The sequence below is a fragment of the Vipera ursinii genome, assembly GCF_947247035.1.
Source record: "Vipera ursinii genome assembly, chromosome: 5".
In the NCBI taxonomy this organism is placed as follows: Eukaryota; Metazoa; Chordata; class Lepidosauria; order Squamata; family Viperidae; genus Vipera; species Vipera ursinii.
The window spans coordinates 44,080,392-44,098,171 of NC_139518.1; the positions used below are offsets into that span (position 1 = coordinate 44,080,392).

The 17,780-nt window shown below is 40.0% G+C and overlaps 2 protein-coding genes across 3 annotated transcripts in view; both read right to left on the minus strand.

Annotated features, from left to right (window-relative positions):
- Positions 1 to 4,468, minus strand: part of ABCC2 (ATP binding cassette subfamily C member 2) — a 35,933-nt gene extending 31,465 nt beyond the window's left edge. Inside the window, exons 1-2 of the mRNA XM_083364341.1 lie at positions 4,392 to 4,468; positions 941 to 1,114 (exon numbers count right to left, since the gene is read on the minus strand). Of these exons, the coding sequence (XP_083220467.1) occupies positions 941 to 1,114; positions 4,392 to 4,436 (219 nt within the window). The 5' untranslated portion in view covers positions 4,437 to 4,468. The remainder of the gene's footprint in view (positions 1 to 940; positions 1,115 to 4,391) is intronic.
- Positions 4,469 to 7,283: 2,815 nt separating this feature from the next.
- On the minus strand, positions 7,284 to 17,743 carry CUTC (cutC copper transporter). Of its 2 annotated transcripts, none has more exons than XM_083363750.1 (9): positions 17,681 to 17,743; positions 15,478 to 15,549; positions 14,960 to 15,019; positions 14,317 to 14,526; positions 12,696 to 12,731; positions 9,371 to 9,504; positions 9,171 to 9,198; positions 8,408 to 8,513; positions 7,284 to 7,685 (listed from the first exon to the last, which is right to left on the minus strand). In XM_083363750.1, exons 2-9 carry the CDS (start codon positions 15,545 to 15,547, stop codon positions 7,574 to 7,576), a joined length of 756 nt encoding a protein of 251 aa, XP_083219876.1. In that variant the 5' UTR covers positions 15,548 to 15,549; positions 17,681 to 17,743; the 3' UTR covers positions 7,284 to 7,573. The 2 variants fall into 2 exon arrangements, with proteins under 2 accessions (XP_083219876.1, XP_083219875.1); XM_083363749.1 differs by lacking the exon at positions 17,681 to 17,743 and adding an exon at positions 17,205 to 17,544.
- Between the last annotated feature and the right edge of the window lie 37 nt (positions 17,744 to 17,780).

A 17,780-nucleotide genomic window follows, 5' to 3' on the forward strand; every position in this document is an offset into this window, starting at 1 on the left:
TTAAATATTAAATTTTATGGGAATCAGGCTAAAAGATTTCCTCTTTAAAACAAGGTCCAAAAATTTTAGCAAACAAATATAATAACGTGGGAAGTTAGTTGAATTCATACTTAGCTTTTTAAGACCAGGATTTGAGATGCTTTACTCAAAGAAATCTTTCTAAAGCCACACAAAATAGCATCGCCCCTTGAAATGCACTTAATGAAGCTGAAGTTGAATATGAGTGTAACACAGCCAGTTCTTAGAAAGGCAGTTCCTTGGCTTCAGTTTTAAGAAATGTCATTGCTTATTAGGAATAGCAATTTTTTAAAAAACCATGTAACTTTTGCTTATGGGTATTTTCTTGCAATTAGGTTTTATTTCATCAGACATAGCTAAGCAATCAGCTGCTTCATGAACTATATAAATAAGCCTTCGTTGCTTTTTTCTTTTAAAAAAACACTCAAAAATAGGTGACTTCAGCTGTGTTCCATAACAATCAAGTTTGTTACAAAACTAAATTAAGTTAATCCATAGAACAAGACATTCCAACAGTACATACATTTTAGCAACATTTTTGGGGGAAAACGAACACTTAACATTAATTAGCAAATTCAAAAATGCTGATTCAAGGACAATTCTAGATATATCATATTTGGATATTTTTTGTTGTTTTTCTTCCTCTTTTTAGCTACGTTTAAATGCATACTTCACATACACCCATACACATGTAGTACATCAATTAACTATAGAACATGGGCATGTTTTAAAACAAGAACAATAATTTAATACTATATAGGAACACAATATAAGGTTAAGGGGAGATATAACATTTTAAGGGGTCATCTTGAATTTTCTCACATCTCTAACACCTTATCTATTTCAAGAGAATGAGGGTACCCTTTGAGTTGAGTATCCTTCTACTGTTTGACAACCCCTGAGAAAGGAGTTTCTCTCCCACCTGCTTCATGAGATACAGCCTGGTGACTGATGATTTCTTCAGCTTAGATTTGCACATGGGAAGAAGCTTCCATGGGCCAAAGAGCCAAAGGAAGCCCAGAGGGATCCAGACAAGAATTGTCTGTTCAAAACAAAGTGGCAGATCAGCATCACTGTGGTCCAGGAAAGAGGAATTCTGGGAGTAACAAGAAAGAAAAATAATCAATTTATGTGGAAGGCTCACTTTGAAATGGATTGTTATTATCTAAAAAGTCTGTCTCTTGCACTTCTTCCCAAGGTTCCATTGTGTCTTTGCTCTGCCTATAAATACAGCAATTACTGCAGTTTAAATGTTGCTAAACATATAAGCCAATAGCAATATGGTATATCTCAAGGATTTATAACTTAGCATAATGTAGCAAAACACTATTTGCATTAATATCCATTTCTTACATCCTTTCATTATTTTTCATCCATTCACATCCTCTTTCATTCAACCTATGTATACAACAGTATGATTGAATTGTAATTAAGTTTGTTTTAGAAGGCAAGACTGGAAAACACTTTTTAAAGAATTTGCATTTTTTTTACACATAGATGCTTAACACCACTATTGATACTGGATTGTATTTATTTGCCAAGTAGTAGCTAATAGCAGTTCTCATTCTTGTTTATCAATTACACATTATTACACAATTATTATTTACTGTAGTAATTTGCAGTAAATGACAATGTTTAAATATCATTAAAACAACTGAAAAACATTTGTCAAGTCCCACTGATTTTAACTGAGCCTAAATTCAGTAACTTTAGATTGGACCCAATCCATTATGTTTAACTCCTACTCAAAGGAACAGAGTTGCTCTGTCAGAGATCATGCTGTGGAATTATTTAGGTGCTTTACACTATGGTGTAGGATGTGTCCAAAATCGATCAGTTGTTGTTATCATACATGTGGTTTGCCTTTCTGTATAAACAGTCAATGCAGCTTAAAATAATAACATATGTGCCTGCTGTAATAATTTATGGTCTCTAGTAATGCGAGTGGCTTGTGATCATCACTAGGAATAATGTGAATTACAGTATTTCTCCAAGGGGTGCTAGGGCAAGTCTGCTATTTTTATGGCATCTTTTAAATAGTTCTGTCCCCACACAGCAGAAATTGCTACTTTGCTCACAATATGTAATGCCCCCACCCAGCATTGGATCAGGAAGATCATGATCCATCCAATATGATTGTTAGTTGGATTGCCTTGTTAGAATGTTTATCTTACTTTTTATTATAATTTATATCTTAGGGCAGTTTACATCTGTTCTTTAATTTATTAAATAAATTATATTTGAGTACCGGATCACCTTGATAATCTAAACCAGGGATTCCCAACCAGGGCTGCTTGGGTTGGGAACACCCTGGGGCGTGTAAGACGATATTCCAGGGTGTGTGAAAACTTGGGTTTTCAAAATTATAGTGTATATACATAATTTGTTGCCATTATTTTGAGCTTTTGTAAGGGGTGTGAGAATATATCAGAAGCGTTCTAGGGGTGCGGGGTATAGAAAAGGTTGGGAACCACTGATCTAAACCATAAGATGAAAACAAATAAACAAAAAGCCAAGTGTTAGACTTTTCTCTCCGAGTGTTAGGATAGGGTGAGATTGGCATGGTGATGAACATATGATGGGCTGAATGGGAAAGTTTAGCTGTGGTGCCAGGTCTTTGTTGTTGTTTTTTTAATTTTATGATTGATATATATTGTTTTTATTCAGGGTTGTGAACGCCAGGAGTTTGTTTTAACTTGGGAGGCAATATAAATGAGAAAGAAAGAAAGAAAGAAAGAAAGAAAGAAAGAAAGAAAGAAAGAAAGAAAGAAAGAAAGAAAGAAAGAAAGAAAGGAATTATTTGAGATTGTTCATCTTCAATTTGGTTAACTCAGATATGCTGAGAACAAGAATTAAAAATAACAGCTCTGCATAAGCTGCTGCAAATTTGAAGCAACAGAAGCCTAACCATGAAACTGACAAACTCTTGTAGCTTCCTTGTCTAAGATCAAGGTAAGGGGTTGGAGCAAAGTTGTCAAAGTTATCAGATCAGCATTGTCCTTAGAGCTCCTTTCAGGATCCAGTTCAGGTTATCAGACGAGTAAACAAATGTCCATTCTTCTTCATTACGGGTGATCGTAATTTGGCCCTACTGATTAGGCCAGATTATGTGGAATCAACGGTGCAAACACCTTGAATCGAAATGTCCATGACTGATGGACATTTTGACATACACTACAGTGGCCATTTTAAGTTACAACAGCACAGGAAAAAGTGACTTATGACTGTTTTTCACACTTACGACCATTGCAGCATCCCCATGGTCACATGATCAGAATTCAGATGCTTGGAAACTGAGATGTATTTATAGTGGTTGCAGTGTCCGGGGGTCATGTGATCACCTTTTGTGACCTTCTGACAAACAAGGTGAAGCCAGGTTCACTTAACGAGTCACTAACTTAACTACTGCGGTGATTCACTTAATCACTCAGGTATGAAAGGTTGTAAAATGGGGGAAAACTCACTTAACAACTGTCTTCCTTAGCAATGAATATTTTGGGCTCAATTGTGGTTGTAAATCAAGGACTACCTGTATACCTAGCTCTGTCTTAAAAATACTGGGGCAGTTTTATGCCACTCCCAGTGCAGTAAATCTGAAAAGATTTTTTGTCACTTAGTCTGGGCTTGTAAAATTGAACTATAAATCAGGGTGATTACAAAATACAGCAGAGGTGTTCTCTTCCCAAAATTCATGAAACTAAGTTTTACATGAGAGAATCAGAATTATTCATTCATTTATGTATACCTCAATCACAAAAGTAAGTCAGAGCAGCTTACATAATAATCATGTGATATATCACTTAGAATTTAAAAGGAAAGGAACATATCTAAACACCACCCCATTCAAAAACTATTTAGGAAACTAACACATTTTGGACAAAGTTAAGCAAAACTTGCTTTTCTGACATGCTTTCTTTACACAAGTGGGTTGTTGGTTTTTTTGGTGGAATCAGTCAACCATCCAATCTGTATTACTGCTCACATAGATCATCCATTTTTTCTTCTTTGCAAAATAAAAAGAATTTTAATAAAAGAAAGTCTAAAGACTTTCTCTTTAGAACGAACGTATTTATAAATGATTGTTACAATGTGGATTGAAAACAATGTAAACATTTTCCTGTAACTAGGTTCTGAAGCCCCCACCAATAAGACACTGTAAATTAACACCAATAAGGACAATGTTTCAAAATAGAAATACAGTGAGTTTGTTAATGCCTCATTTGCAATCTTATGTATACATGAGTAACTATCCCAAAAGACAAATTAAATTGCTTTGCTGTTATCAAACGTCTTCTTACAATTCATGACAATTACATTCAGTGTAATTGTGACTAACAGATGAGCAAATAACTCTGAGAGAAGTTACCACTTACCCAGAAAACAGAACCACAATATTGTTCCAGAGTTGCTGCTGCCATGACCAATGTTCTCTCCTCTAGCTGTTGCCAAATTGTTCTGTCCAACTCAGGAAGCCAGGGCAAAAGTCCCAAGTGTTCAGCAAAGCAGTATTAGGAACCTGATAAAATGCCATTAATCTTTAACCCTATAATTAATCTCAGGAACTATGGAAAAGAGCTGGCTGGCTTTTTCCTAAGACTTGGGAGATACAAATCAATGGATCTGGCATTAATTTGTCTTGGCACCTTAACACTACACTAAACTCACTCTTTCTCTACTTACTCTCTTCCTCAATTTATTTCTAGCCAGCAGTGGTGACACCAATGTCGAATAACGTCAGAAACCTTTGAAAAAACTAAACATAGTGAAAAGGTTTTTCTTTCATATAAAATAACTATACCCAGAGCAAATGATGTTTTAATTCTAAGGAAAGTGTTTGGTGCCCACAGGATGGGGAATTTATATCCCTTGGTTAATTAGTTAAATAAATATCAACATATTTTTGAAAAATGTCTACACTACAGACTGGCATTCAGTTTGAGGCCGAGACATAATCAGTAACTGGCTGTCCTGTGGTGTGTTATAATGTTCCTCTATGTTTGAAGGGAAGGGAAAGAGTTAATTTTATGCAGCAAACACCATCTTTTTACAGTGCGTGACTTGCACAATATAACATTTGGCTCAAAGTCTCCTGAACTCTTGCAACATTAGTTAAATGAAAACGCAATTATTTGTTGAACTTTTCTGACTTTGTTTTGCTCCATGTATTCTTCTTGCATAACATTAATACTTTCACATACTATTTGTTTGATGTGTTTTATACATTACGCTATGACATTAGTATCTGGGCATCTGCACAAGATGACGCTTCATTTCTAAATCCAACTGATCAAATTATATTAATGGGATGTGCATATGAAGCCAGTGGACAAACATCAAGAAACCTTCAAAATAAAAAAAATGTCCTATTTAAAAGTTCAACAGGATTTGAGACCAGGTTCTTTGACAGGACCATCTCCTAGATTACCAACCTGATACAATCATTGCATCAAACCCTCTTTCAGTTTCCCTAGCTAAATTGAGTCAAACCTAGTGAAAGTGATAAGTGCTCAATGATAAGTCCTCACTTATGGAATGTTCCTCCTAGAGTTCCTTGCTTGGCATAGGTTGTGATCTTTACAGAAGTAAGAAAAGTTATTTTTGTTCTCTTGGACATTTCATTTTTTAGTTCACGAACCACTTTGACTAACTTTAATTTTTTAAAATATTTTTATACTATGTAGATAATTCAGATAACTCTTGCATTATGACCATTAGTTCAGAGAATGTTCAAAATTATGAGTATTGTACTGAACAAAGAGAATTACAACTTGAAGTTCTGGCCGCTGCAGCTCCCCACGGTCACATGAACAAAATTTGGGTGTTTGGAAACCAGTCTGCATTTACGAACCACTTACGAAAATCTTGCTATTGTAGACCATCTCTGCCAACAAGCAAGTCAATGGGGAAGCCAGCAGAGAAGGACCCAAGCCGCCTGGGTAATTCTCTCCCTCACCCAGCCTTTCTTCACCCACATGCCCTGCAACCTTCTTTCCCCTTTTTCTGCCCTTGTTCCCCAGCTCCCTGCACTCAAACACATGACCTCACCAATGCCCTTCTTCCTCAGCCTCCTTGCACTCACACAGGCATGCACTCACCAGCACCCTCAATTCTGGCTTCCTTGTATTCACACAGACGCACATACACAACCATTGCTCCCCTTCCCTAGATCTCTCTACACTTGCACATGTGCACTCCATGTCTTCTTTCCCCAGCCTCCCTGAGCTCACACTGCAGCAGCCCTCCCCCAACTTGCCTACAGCCTACCCAGGCCTCCCAGGGCCCCCACCCCACCCCACCCCTGAGGTATCCTTATGCTCCTTATCTTGGACTCTCTCCACTTTCCACTTAATGGTCTGCATGTTTTGGGGTTATGACAGCGAGGGCTGCCTGGGTTGCTGTTGCAAAGCGATGTGGTCACAAGACATCACACTTTATGAATGCATCGCTTAGTGACAGCAATCCCAGTCCCAATTACCATCATAACTCAGGGACTACTTGTATAGCTATTGGAAGGTTTACCCTGGTAACTTAACAATTCAAGGAAAAATGGAGGCAAACTTTATTAAAAAAGAAAAAAGTGTGCACTCTTCCCAGAGTCATGTTTGAATAGAGATACTGACTCCTACTAATTTCTTCATCATTTGTAACAGATGAAATCAATGTGCCTATGAGTTTGGATATGGCAAAGGTTGCACTGCTAGCTCTTGCCTTACTGATCCTTTGCTATACTTCCCAAAGGATGGGACACAGTTAAAACGCCTATCAACCTTTTCCTTCTTGTCCTATGTGAAAAGATCTAATCTGTGGAAACATCAAGCCAGGGGTCCCCAACCCCAGGTCCACGGACCGGTACCAGGTGGCGGCATGCTAGCAACCGGGCCACAGAAACAAGCAAAGCCTCATCTGCGGGATGAAGGCAGCACACAAAACCATGCCCCCTCTGGTCCACGGAAAAACCTCCTCCACGTAACCGGTCCCTGGTGCCCAAAAGGATGGGGACCTCTGATCTAAGTCCTTTAAATTGTCACAACCTGGAATCAGTTACAAGGCACTGCACTTTTTTTCCAAAATGTTCTTGCTCCTTTAGCCATCCATTCTCTAAATGAAAAGAATTACCTCTCATCCGCTGCTAAATTCCATTTCAGTCCTGTATTCCACAGAAACAGAGATCTGAATTTTCATCAAAGTGAACTAAGAAGGGAATAAACACCAACGTCCCTACCCAGGCTGGACAAAACACGTGGTATGAAGAAGGGCTACAGTGATGAAAATAAGCTTCAGCATTTATTTGAAAACTAAAAGTCTAAAAGAGTTTCACCTAGTGATGAATGCCTCTTTAGCTAGTATCATGCCTCCTAGAGTTTGCTCTTCATAGACAAATGATGTCACACTATTTAATGAAAAGACTCCTTGAATGAAGAGGAAACGGGAAGAGGAGCAAAACACACACCAGCATCTTCATTGGACTGATCCAAACACTACTGAAATGTCTATAGTTAAGGAATGGGAAAGTCAGAGGATAGTAGGTCTTCCTGTCCAATAGCCTCTTCTTATTCTACAGGACGTTCTTTGCAATGGCATTCAGGGTCCTCACTTTAGTCACATCTGCCACCATGCTAGAATGCTCAGGCGTGGAGAGGGAGGTTCCCATCTTAACACTGGAGTTCCTAAAAGAAAAGCAACAAGTCATTAAATCCTATCTAAAAAGTGTACAAGTAGTCCTTGGGATACAGTTACTTAACAGCTGTTCAAAGTTACAACATCCACTCCAAACCTACATATGACCCCCTTTTGCCCTTTCAACTGACCACAGGTTGTGTATTATCTGTAATTCAGTACCAATTTAATGTAAGCATCCCCCTGCCTCACTTCCCCCACCCCATCCCACCCCACTGGAACCCTGCAGCAATTGGGCCCGTTCCCCGCTTGGGGGCAGAACAAAATGGCGGTTGTAGGACAAACCACTCTGTTTGGCTGCTTTAACAGTCCCTGAGGCACCCAGTGCTCTATTTAATCACCTGCATGTTCACTTAACGACTGCACTGGGGGAGCAGGTTTGGGGTTTAATTAAGTGAGATTCTCAACTGCAATCACAACGTATCACCATATGACTATAATGGGCAGATCTTCATCAGAAAAAGAACAACTTCAAACCTATTTTTACTTGATCAATATACGTGTTTCAGAACAGGACCTGTTGCCACTTTACTGAAACACTGAAATGTCAATGGCTGCTTCAGTAGACACTTCCTTGTTACAGTTAAGAAGTGAGGAACTAGAGACGAAATCTTATTGTAATGCGACCAATGCTTTTACTCAGTTTACAAAGTGTAAAATTACATTAAGCAGTATAAACAAGACTGAGGCAAGGAAGATCTTGCTCTATTACCTGAACTTCATGCCTGAGTTCTTGGCCGAGCGAGCTGAGCAGTGAAACTCAGAAGCACCAGAGCCTTCTAAAATTCTTTGTAGGTTTCTCTCCGTTATGCCTCCCCCTGTTGGAGATAATCCATCTCTGAGTCACAAATGAGAAGTTAAGCATTCACAAACAAACATCAATTTCCTCTAGATATTAGACTAAATGTCTGCTCTGAATCTGAGTATTTCTCAAAAACACTTTAGCTTTTAATGTCAATGGATAGTGAACTTGCATCTCTTCAGCAAGTCGCATAACAGAGTGAGCGCCTGTTACTCGTCCCAGCTTCTGCCAACCTAGCAGTTTGAAAGCACGTAAAAATGCAAGTAGAAAAATAGGGACTACTACGGTGGGAAGGTAACAGCGTTCCGTGCGCCTCTGGCGTCTATTCATGCCAGCCACATGACCACAGAAAATTCCTTGGACAAGCGCTGGCTCTTCGGCTTTGAAACGGAGATGAGCACCGGCCCCTAGAGTTGGAAACAACTAGCACACATGTGCGGGGGAACCTTTACCTTTTATTCCTCCTCAAAGAACAAACGCTGTTTTTCTTGATGGAATAGAGTAGAACAGTGATACTTAATGTTTGAAATATTCATTACACCATACCTACCAAACATTAGAGAGGGGATAGAAATGAAGTCCAGTAGACTCTCATCCAAAAACCAATATAGTCTTATCTATATATTTTTGAACTTTACCCTATATTAACTAATAGCACTCACAACAAACTTACCTGGTACAATAATGATCCTGTCCTTTGCCTATAAAGAAAAAAAAAGATTAGTAACCTTATTTGTAACAGAAAATATAACCCACCTAGAATCCTCAGATATCAGACTGAGAGCTGGATGGCATTTTCTCTATTCTGAATTATCAGGAGAAAAAAGAATAAATTATCAGCGGAATTACAAAATGGGAGAAATGAAAGCTCACCTGTTCTATCAGCCGCTTTATCAAGGGCAGTCCCTCCAGGGCAGAGCTGTCACAACCACTAGTTAGCACCCGTTCAAAACCTATGGATATCAGTGTTTCCATGGCTGTTACAGGATCACAGACCATGTCAAAAGCTGCAGGGGAATTAAAACTCTCCTGGTTAAGACTAATTACAATTGATAAAATATTATCTCAGATAAGTTTCTAATTTCAAATAGTATCAATCTTAGTTCTAGATTCTAGAATAAGAATTAGATGATTAGTAAACAACACTTAACAAACATATTTGGAAAGGGAAAAAAACTAGAGTAGAATATAATATTTTATAAGATTCAAAAGACAGAGGTGGGCCTGCTCGCCTAAATTTTAAATTTTATTACTATGTTAGCTGTTTGTCATGGATAATCAGATGGATAACATTCCTGAGCAGCATGATGTCAATACATGACATTGAAATTTAAAAGATACATAACTCTGCTCATAACTGCAAAAATAAATATATAATTAACATAGAGAGTTTTGTGGTGATTTTCAATTATTTCATAGTATGTCTTGTTTTATATATTCAATTATTTAATGAGAATTAATTTTAAATGTTATGACAAACATACATTTTCTGGGTTTTTTATTGATATTTTATTTTTTTAATTTAATTTAATTTAATTTATTAATATTTCTATACCGCCCTTCTCCCGAAGGACTCAGGGCGGTGTACAGGGCAAGAATAAAATACAAAATTACAAAAGTTAAAAGTAATTAAATACATGCCCGTTAAAAGAACAATTAATACATAATAAAAAACCCCAATAAAATAATAATAAACCCCCCCAATCCCCCCTCAGGCCAGGCCGGCTTGTTCAAACAAGTATGTTTTTAGGTCACGGCGGAAGGAGCGGAGATCGGGCGCCGTCCGGAGCTCAACTGGTAGCTGGTTCCATAATTCTGGGGCGCCCACAGAGAAAGATCTCCCCCTGGGGGCTACCAATCTACATTCTCTGACCGGTGGCACCCTGAGGAGGCCCTCTCTGTGGGAACGCACAGGGCGGAGGGAAGTTGATGCCGGCAGCAGGTGTTCCCTAAGGTACTCCGGACCCCTGCCATGTAGGGCTTTAAACACCATTACTAGTACCTTGAATCTCACCCGGAAGACAACTGGCAACCAATGCAGCTCACGGAGCAGAGGTGTAACGTGGGAGTATCGGGAGACTCCCAACACAACTCTCACGGCTGCATTCTGTACCAGTTGGAGCCTCCGGGTGGTCCTCAAGGGAAGCCCCATGTAGAGAGCGTTGCAGTAGTCCAGACGAGAGGTCACGAGCGCATGAGTGACCGTGCATAAATCATCCCGGCTTAGATAGGGCCGCAACTGGCGCACCAGGCGAACCTGGGCGAAAGCCCCCCTAGTCACAGCCACCATGTGATCTTCCAAGGTGAGCCGTGAATCTAGGAGGACTCCCAAGTTGCGAGCCCTATCTACGGGGGGTAATAATTCACCCCCCATAGAAAGAGATGGAATATCCGAATAGACCCGGGATGAAGGTATGCAAAGCCACTCAGTCTTGTCGGGGTTGAGCTGAAGTCTGTTCCTCCCCATCCAGACCCGAACCGCCTCCAGGCAACGGGACATCACGTTGAGGGCATCACTGGGGTGGTTTGGGGTCGAAAGAAAAAGTTGGGTATCATCAGCGTACTGATGATACCCAACTCCAAAGCCACGAATGATCTCACCCAGCGGTTTCATATAGATGTTGAACAGGAGAGGCGAGAGGACCGACCCCTGAGGAACTCCACAAACGAGAGACCTTGCGGTCGACCTCTGCCCTCCTGTCAACACCGACTGCGAACATCCCCGGAGATAGGAGGAGAACCACTGTAACACCGTGCCTCCCACTCCCAATCCCCTGAGACGCCGCAGCAGGATACCATGGTCGATGGTATCGAAAGCCGCTGAGAGGTCTAATAGGACTAGAACAGAGGAATGTCCCCTGTCCCGCGCCCTCCAGAGATCATTCACCAGCGCGATCAATGCCGTCTCCGTGCTGTACCCGGGCCTGAAACCCGATTGGTACGGGTCTAGATAATCCGCTTCATCCAGGACCAGAGGGAGCTGATGCGCCACCACACTCTCAACAACCTTCACAAGAAAGCGAAGGTTGGAGACCGGACGAAAGTTGTTCAATACAGCTGGGTCCAAGGCAGGCTTCTTGAGGAGAGGCCTCACCACCGCCTCCTTCAAGACGGCAGGGAAGCTACCCTCACTCAAAGAAGCTGATATAACTGCCTGGAACCAGCTGCGTGTCCTCTCCCGGGCTGCATAAACCAGCCAGGAAGGGCACGGGTCCAATAAACATGTGGTGGAGCTCAGCCTCCCCATAATCCTGTCCACTTCCTCCGGAGTCACAGAATCAAACTCCTCCCAGGTAATATCGACAAGACCGCCCGTGTCCTGATCCTCAGACTCTGCCCAGTCAGAGTCCAGACCGGTCCGAATCCGAGCGATTTTGTCCGACAGATGTTGGTTAAACTCCTCAACGGGATCTGCACCGGGTCAGGGGCCGCAAGGGTACAACTCGGTCAAGAGCCTCAGTGGCTGCCCTTTCCCAGGCTTCCACTAAGGCATCTGCCGAGCTATGAGTGAGGGAGGCAGTTGGGGACCCCAGCGCTGCCTGGAACCTCTCGGGATCCATTAAGCGTCTGGGGCGGTACCATCTAATTGGTTCCACACACCCACGGCGGGGGGTAGCAAAACGGAAGACCAGCCGCAGGAGATGATGGTCGGTCCATGACAGGGGCATAACAGTTGGGGAGCCCCCACCAAGATCATCTAACCACCGTCCAGATAAGAAAACTAGGTCAAGGGTGTGGCCTCCCTCATGAGTCGGTCCTGAAATTACTTGCGTCAGATCCATGGCCGTCATGGAAGCCATGAACTCCCGAGCCAACTCAGATGATCCTCCCAGAGATGGTAGATTGAAGTCCCCCAAAACTATAAGTTTTCCATTTTTATTTTATGGACTCATTTATTTTATTCCTTAAATGTTTTAATTTTTTTTAATATTCAAAAGAAAAAAAAGCTGCATTGGAACAGATCAGTATAAAAAAATCTACTGATAAGAAGAGTCTAACCATTCAAACATAAAACATATTTGTAATAAATAAATATAAAACGCAGGATATTAATCATGAATCTGGAGCTCAAAGCAAGGCTGAAATCTCTAAGAAGGAGCAGCGGCACCTCAGACCACATTCTCACAAACCACAGCTGGCATGTCACAGTGTCTGGGCCTGCATTTTTCCAATTCTATTTCTAAGCTATAAAACTTACCTCTGTGGAAGGTGACTGGCAAAGGGCGAGAAGCAGCTGCAAAGGAAAGACTTCTAATCAGTAACATTCTCATGCTGAGGTGAAAACATGTCTTTTTCTTACAAAGGCATTTTGTATAATAATTCAGCCATGTTACCTTGAGACTATTTCTACAATCTAATCTCGCTAAGGAAGGTATCTTTTCAAAGCATCTTTTCACATAGCTTTTGTATATGAAATCCTTTACAACTATTATGCCCTACAGAAAAGCAATCTTAGAATCAAAGAAGCATCCGTGAGTGAGAGGGGGAATCTCTAAATTTGATATATAAACAAATAATTCTACTCTTCTCCTTAGACATGTCAATAAATCATTCACAGAATTAAATGAACATTTATTTTAATGCTTTAAGTTTGGAACTAAACACCTGAAGGATTGTCTTTTACAGTAGATACACTAATTTTTTTAACACAAAGAAAAGGCTTTTCCTTTGTATCAATCCAATTTTTGGGCATTCCCCCTAAAGAACTGCTATATTATTTTTACTATATTTTACTATAGTATGACATATTTTCATTTCAAATATTTTATTATCAAAATATAAAATACCAAGTACAAATAAAAATGAACATAAAGGGAAAATATGGGAGGAAAAGGGGAAGAGAGAAAAGTGTAGGTTAAGGGGGGAAAGAAAAAGAAAAGCATTTGACTCCTTTTGGTGCAGTAGAAAAACCTCAACTTTTTACTTTTATATAATAATATATATCTTCTTCTTCTTCTTCTTCTTCTTCTTCTTCTTCTTCTTCTTCTTCTTCTTCTTCTTCTTCTTCTTCTCCTTCTCCTTCTCCTTCTCCTGCCATATCCGTTATCGGACGTTGGCGATCATGTTGGTGATCCTCTTTTTATCAGCAGCCGCACGAAAAAGTGCTGCTGAGTTTTGTCCAAACCAGTCCCTTAAGATTTTGAAGCCATGATGTTCTTCTTCTGCCTGGACCTGTATGACTATATTTTCAGCGTCGGATCAAAATAATTTTATTTGTCCATACATTGTAACTAACTGCTTTGCCTTTGCTTCCTACCCTTTCAGATTTACAGCTAAAATGATATTTATTTTTATTTGTACTGTGCACTATATGGACTATATCTGTCACTGAACTTTCTGTATAAATTTGCAGAATCCATTCTGATGCAGAACTGTCTAGAAATTATGAACATAAAATTAAATGAAATGAACAGACTTCTTTAAAGATGCTGAAAGCTGGCAGATGAAAAGTCCTTGAGGGTTATGAGTGATTGGGAAATATACAGTATTTCTTTTTCTCTGAAAATGAGACCCTGGATTAAAAGAAACCTGTATAATTCATCTTGTATGAGAAAGAACTAAAAATTGACTCATTCTAATAATAATACAGGGTACCCCAATGGGAAGCTATTAAATATATTATTGTAACTTTCCTATAATCATACCCCAACAATATATCCATCTCAGCTTGGAAGAATGAGCCTACGTCCCCCCAAGCAATAAGGTATGGGGGTCATAACATTTACCTATAAGAAACCATTGGGGTTTTTTCTATCTGAGATTTGGATTTACTAAAGTCACAGAAATCAAACAAATCCTAAGGAAAGCAAGACTCTAACCAAGCAGTGCCGTGCAAAGCTCCGTGTCCACATAGCCATCCTCAGTCAAAGCTCCAAATACCAGCCCATCCGCTCCATATTGTTTGGCAAGTTGGATGTCCGCTTTCATCACTTCTGTTTCCCGGTCAGAGTAGAGGAAATCCCCACCACGGGGGCGGATCATCACAAATATGGGGATTCTTGTGCATTCCTTTACTACTTGCAAAAGACCTGTAAGTAATAAAAGAGGTAAGGCAGTTTCAGTTAAAAGCTGGGACAGTGCATGGATATGACAAGATAGTAAACTACTCTGTAACAAAAGATAATGACGCCAACCCAAACGAACTAGCTCCTCAGTTCTGCTTCCTGCAGCAACAATCCAAAAGGAAAAAAGAAAGTTCCGACCTTTTCCTGAAGAGGTTGGGAAATAAAAGGGATGTTGAAGAAGTGCATATGAACAAAAATGAAAAAATTTAAGCCACTGCTAAAAAGCAAAACATGGCTAATGCCATAACATTCCAGTTTAAATTAGAAAAGTAATCGCTTCCTTTTTGTCTGAGAGTTGGAGAGCTGTAGACCAAAGACTAGTTTACCACATTTTATAGTAGTGTTCGATTCTCATCACTGTAAAGGCTGAGAGGCTGGATTCAGCTTGTCAACTCACCAATACTTGGTGTAATTCCTCCCTCCATCAGATTGGCACATAATTCAAGGCGACCAGCACCTGCAAAAGGTACAGATATACTGTTTGAAAGCAGATGTTAGGAACAATCCATTTTTTGCTGTAACAGATAGAAATGTTTCTGGGCATTCCTGAAAGATCATTTACAAAGAAAGGCTTTATATAATGTCCTTATTTGGACTTCTAGGTAGCAATATGTGATTTCAAAAAGTGAACATGCATTCCACTTGATTTGCTGTATAACAACACAAAAGCTCTAAAACAACTGTATACAAATTTTCTATTCATATAAATTGGCATCTTGCCTGTGTCAGAGCACACAAAAGAACTGAAGATATTAAAAGGAATACATAGATTTATACTTTATAACATTACACATCTTGCTCTTCCTTCCAAAAGGATTTTTAAAATGGCTTCATAATGCCTTTTGCAATTCATTTAGCCTATGTCCCCCAGAGGTAGGTGTCCCAGTAGCTTCAGCTTCTATTTTATGGAATTACCTCCTCTTTCAGCATTAATGGCAGATTCCACTGAATCAACACATACTTCCATGAGAAAACCATTGGACATTCCTTGAAGAGAAACACAAAGCAGAAGTTACGGGGCAACTAGATTCTGCCCTTGAGAAAAGGGTGAGACTATTTGTAAAAAAGGTGAAAAATATATCTCAAACTGTAGCTCTCACTCAGTTTTTTCTATCTGAACTCAGAAGATTACTAGATTTCCATTTATGTTAAATTCTGTTCTATGTTATTATAAATAGCACTGTATGAACAACATATCTGGAATTATTACTGAAAAGCTAAAACTTTAATAAAGGACTCTATCTTCAACCACTTCCATATAACTTTTAAAGGCAGAATGAATATAAACTTCTGAAAGAAATTATCTCAGCACTCATGCATTATATAAAATTAATGCTGAAGATTTTCCTAAAGCACAAAAAAAGAAAATTAAGATAAGCGCATGAAGAGCGAGGCAATACCAATACTAATTTTGCTTATTAAAGATTTGATTTTTTTTCTCCACGTAAAAAGATTCTAATTTAGTACAATGAGCAAAACTGATTTGGTTTCTCTCTCACTTTTTTCAGATAATTTAAAAGTATTTTGGCTGCTTTACAGGAATTGCAAAGTTGAGGAAAGATCTGGCATCTATAAATGATAAAAATAGCATCGTAGGCTGATGCAGAGATTTTAGACACATAAAGACTGACCTGCGACCGCTAATAAGTGATGTACCAACATCAAGATTTTGATTATTTTGAGTTTCTTCAACAATTGTCTATGATCAACTTTTTAACTATAAGGCAAAATACCAACGAGTGTGGCAACTCTTAACTTCTGTAACATCTCTAACTTCTTATATAGACTGTTATGTTCTTAGTCCAAAACAAATCTTTCAGTTATAAAGTAGTCAATAGCATAGTGAGACATACTTATGCATAGTAATCATGCTTTACAACTGTTCTTAATCTTACAATACCAGGATCCCATGCTCATCTAAAATGTATAGTGCCAGTTAACTGCACTAATGCTGCCATTGTATTGTTGGTTGCTTATACTCTTTTACGTAAATATGATGCAATTCCTTACATTATGGAAAAGGTAAAAACCTCTGAAATATACTAATAGTTGTAGAACAAAATAAAATAAATAGAAGCTGTAAGGGCCAAAACCTAGCCTGAACTAAATATAATTTTATATAACCCTACTAAGGTAACAGCGTTCCGTGCGCCTTTGGTGTCTAGTCATGCCGGCCACATGACCACGGAGACGTCCTCGGACAAGCGCTGGCTCTTCAGCTTTGAAACGGAGATGAGCACCAGCCCCTAGAGTCGGAAACGACTAGCACGCATGTGCGGGGGAACCTTTACCTTTACCATAACCGTATTATTTTAACAGAATGGGAAACTGGAGACCAATATCTGTGTGTTTTCTCAATGAAAGTAGCAGATTTGGGAAGATGGTTTTCACTAGAGCCATGATGGGGGAAGAAGCGCCCAACTCCATCACTTTGCAATTCTGATCCCACAGCACAGGTGCTGATGCCGATTTCTGTGTGCCGATACACACCCAATTCGTATGCCAAGAAGAGTTACCCTAATCTCCTCTATATTATACTCCTCCACATCTAAGGATAATTTCAAATGGATTAATAATAGCAGTGCAATCCTATACATGTAAATCCCAAACCCAGCGGAACTTGCTCAGAGTTACTTCGGTACCTGGGATCAAAAACCACTGAATTCAGTGAACTTAAGTCTTAAGTAGACACACAAAGGATTATTCTTAAAAAATCTTCAGCCCCCTTATCTGCGGCGCCTTTTCCGTTTAGTTTTCTGGAACGGATGCAGCTAAGTGTAGCGAGCCAAACCCAGGCAGAAGTGGGGCACCAGCGAAAACTCCCCACTGCATTATTAGCTTCTTTCCAAGCTAATCTGAACCTCAAAGGGGGGGGGGGGGTTGCGTGCGGACTTAAGGGTATGTGTTTAACTCCGCCTTCCCAATACTCATGATTCCTTCCGGCCTCCATGCTTAGTTTCCCTTCCACCCACTCACCCTCGCACCCTCCCACCGGGCCCCGTTTCCGGTCCCATTTCCTCATGCTACGTCAGTCACGCGGGAGCTCCGCCGGAGGTGGCTTTAAAGTTGACGGGACTGCTGGGAAAGGAAAAAGGCCACGCCCCCCCCCAGCTCTCACCTGTGCTGACCTTGAACGTGAGGAAGCGCCGTGCCAACTATCACGTGACACCATGGAACTTACTGCACTTCGTTTCCGGTTGCCTTATTTCCGGTTAGAG

Bases quoted from the DNA above. Each gene is read 5' to 3' on its own strand.
- CUTC (XM_083363750.1), bottom strand. From the start codon at position 15,547: ATGTCCAATGGTTTTCTCATGGAAGTATGTGTTGATTCAGTGGAATCT. The intron at 9,505-12,695 runs GTAAGTTTTATA...ATTCCCCTGCAG, and splicing joins GCCAGTCACCTTCCACAGAG to CTTTTGACATGGTCTGTGAT. The intron at 7,686-8,407 runs GTAATAGAGCAA...CTTTTCTTTTAG, and splicing joins AACTCAGGCATGAAGTTCAG to GAACTCCAGTGTTAAGATGG.